This window comes from Geospiza fortis, unplaced genomic scaffold (genome assembly GCF_000277835.1).
Source record: "Geospiza fortis unplaced genomic scaffold, GeoFor_1.0 scaffold118, whole genome shotgun sequence".
In the NCBI taxonomy this organism is placed as follows: domain Eukaryota; kingdom Metazoa; phylum Chordata; class Aves; order Passeriformes; family Thraupidae; genus Geospiza; species Geospiza fortis.
The window spans coordinates 352,474-353,006 of NW_005054380.1; the positions used below are offsets into that span (position 1 = coordinate 352,474).

Sequence of the window (533 nt, forward strand, 5' to 3'; positions counted from 1 at the left end):
TTCATCCTTGCTTTGGCAGCACATAGACCACATAATGAGCACTCATGGGAAGCAAATCATGCAAGCAGTGACCCTCATTCTGGAAGGGGAGCACAATATAGAAGTCAAAGAGCAGGTACCTTTTCTGTTTTGTGTTGTCTTGGCAGAATAAAATATAAGAGCAAAGAATGCTTACTGTTCACAACATGTCATTTTTGTTTGGGATTATAATGTGCTGTGAATATTTTACTGAGATCTGTCAGATGAATAACTTGAGTACCTACAAGAATGTTTTTCTTTCTAATGGATTGTTACAAAATTGTTTGAACTGAATTCAGATTGTTTTTGCAAATGTAGGTTTGGCAAAGAGGAGGGATGTGAGAGCAGAGGAATTAAACTGGGGCCATTGCATGGCAGGAAGGGATCAGTAGGAATAGAAGAGAAGCACTAGCAGGGGAAGGAGCATCCTGGTGGAGCCCAGGAAAAAGTGGGGAGGGACCTGGCCTGACAAAACTTAAAAAAAGGAATCTGCAAGAGGAAAGGCAGAGGGAAAG

At 41.5% G+C, this 533-nt stretch overlaps 1 protein-coding gene across 5 annotated transcripts in view; it reads left to right on the forward strand.

Annotated features, from left to right (window-relative positions):
- The window catches only part of ARMC8 (armadillo repeat containing 8), a 60,076-nt gene that overhangs the window by 54,479 nt on the left and 5,064 nt on the right, over window positions 1-533 (forward strand). For all 5 annotated transcript variants that reach the window (XM_031060300.1, XM_031060302.1, XM_014308666.2 and 2 more), the window contains one exon: window positions 20-115. In XM_031060300.1, the coding sequence (XP_030916160.1) occupies window positions 20-115 (96 nt within the window). The remainder of the gene's footprint in view (window positions 1-19; window positions 116-533) is intronic.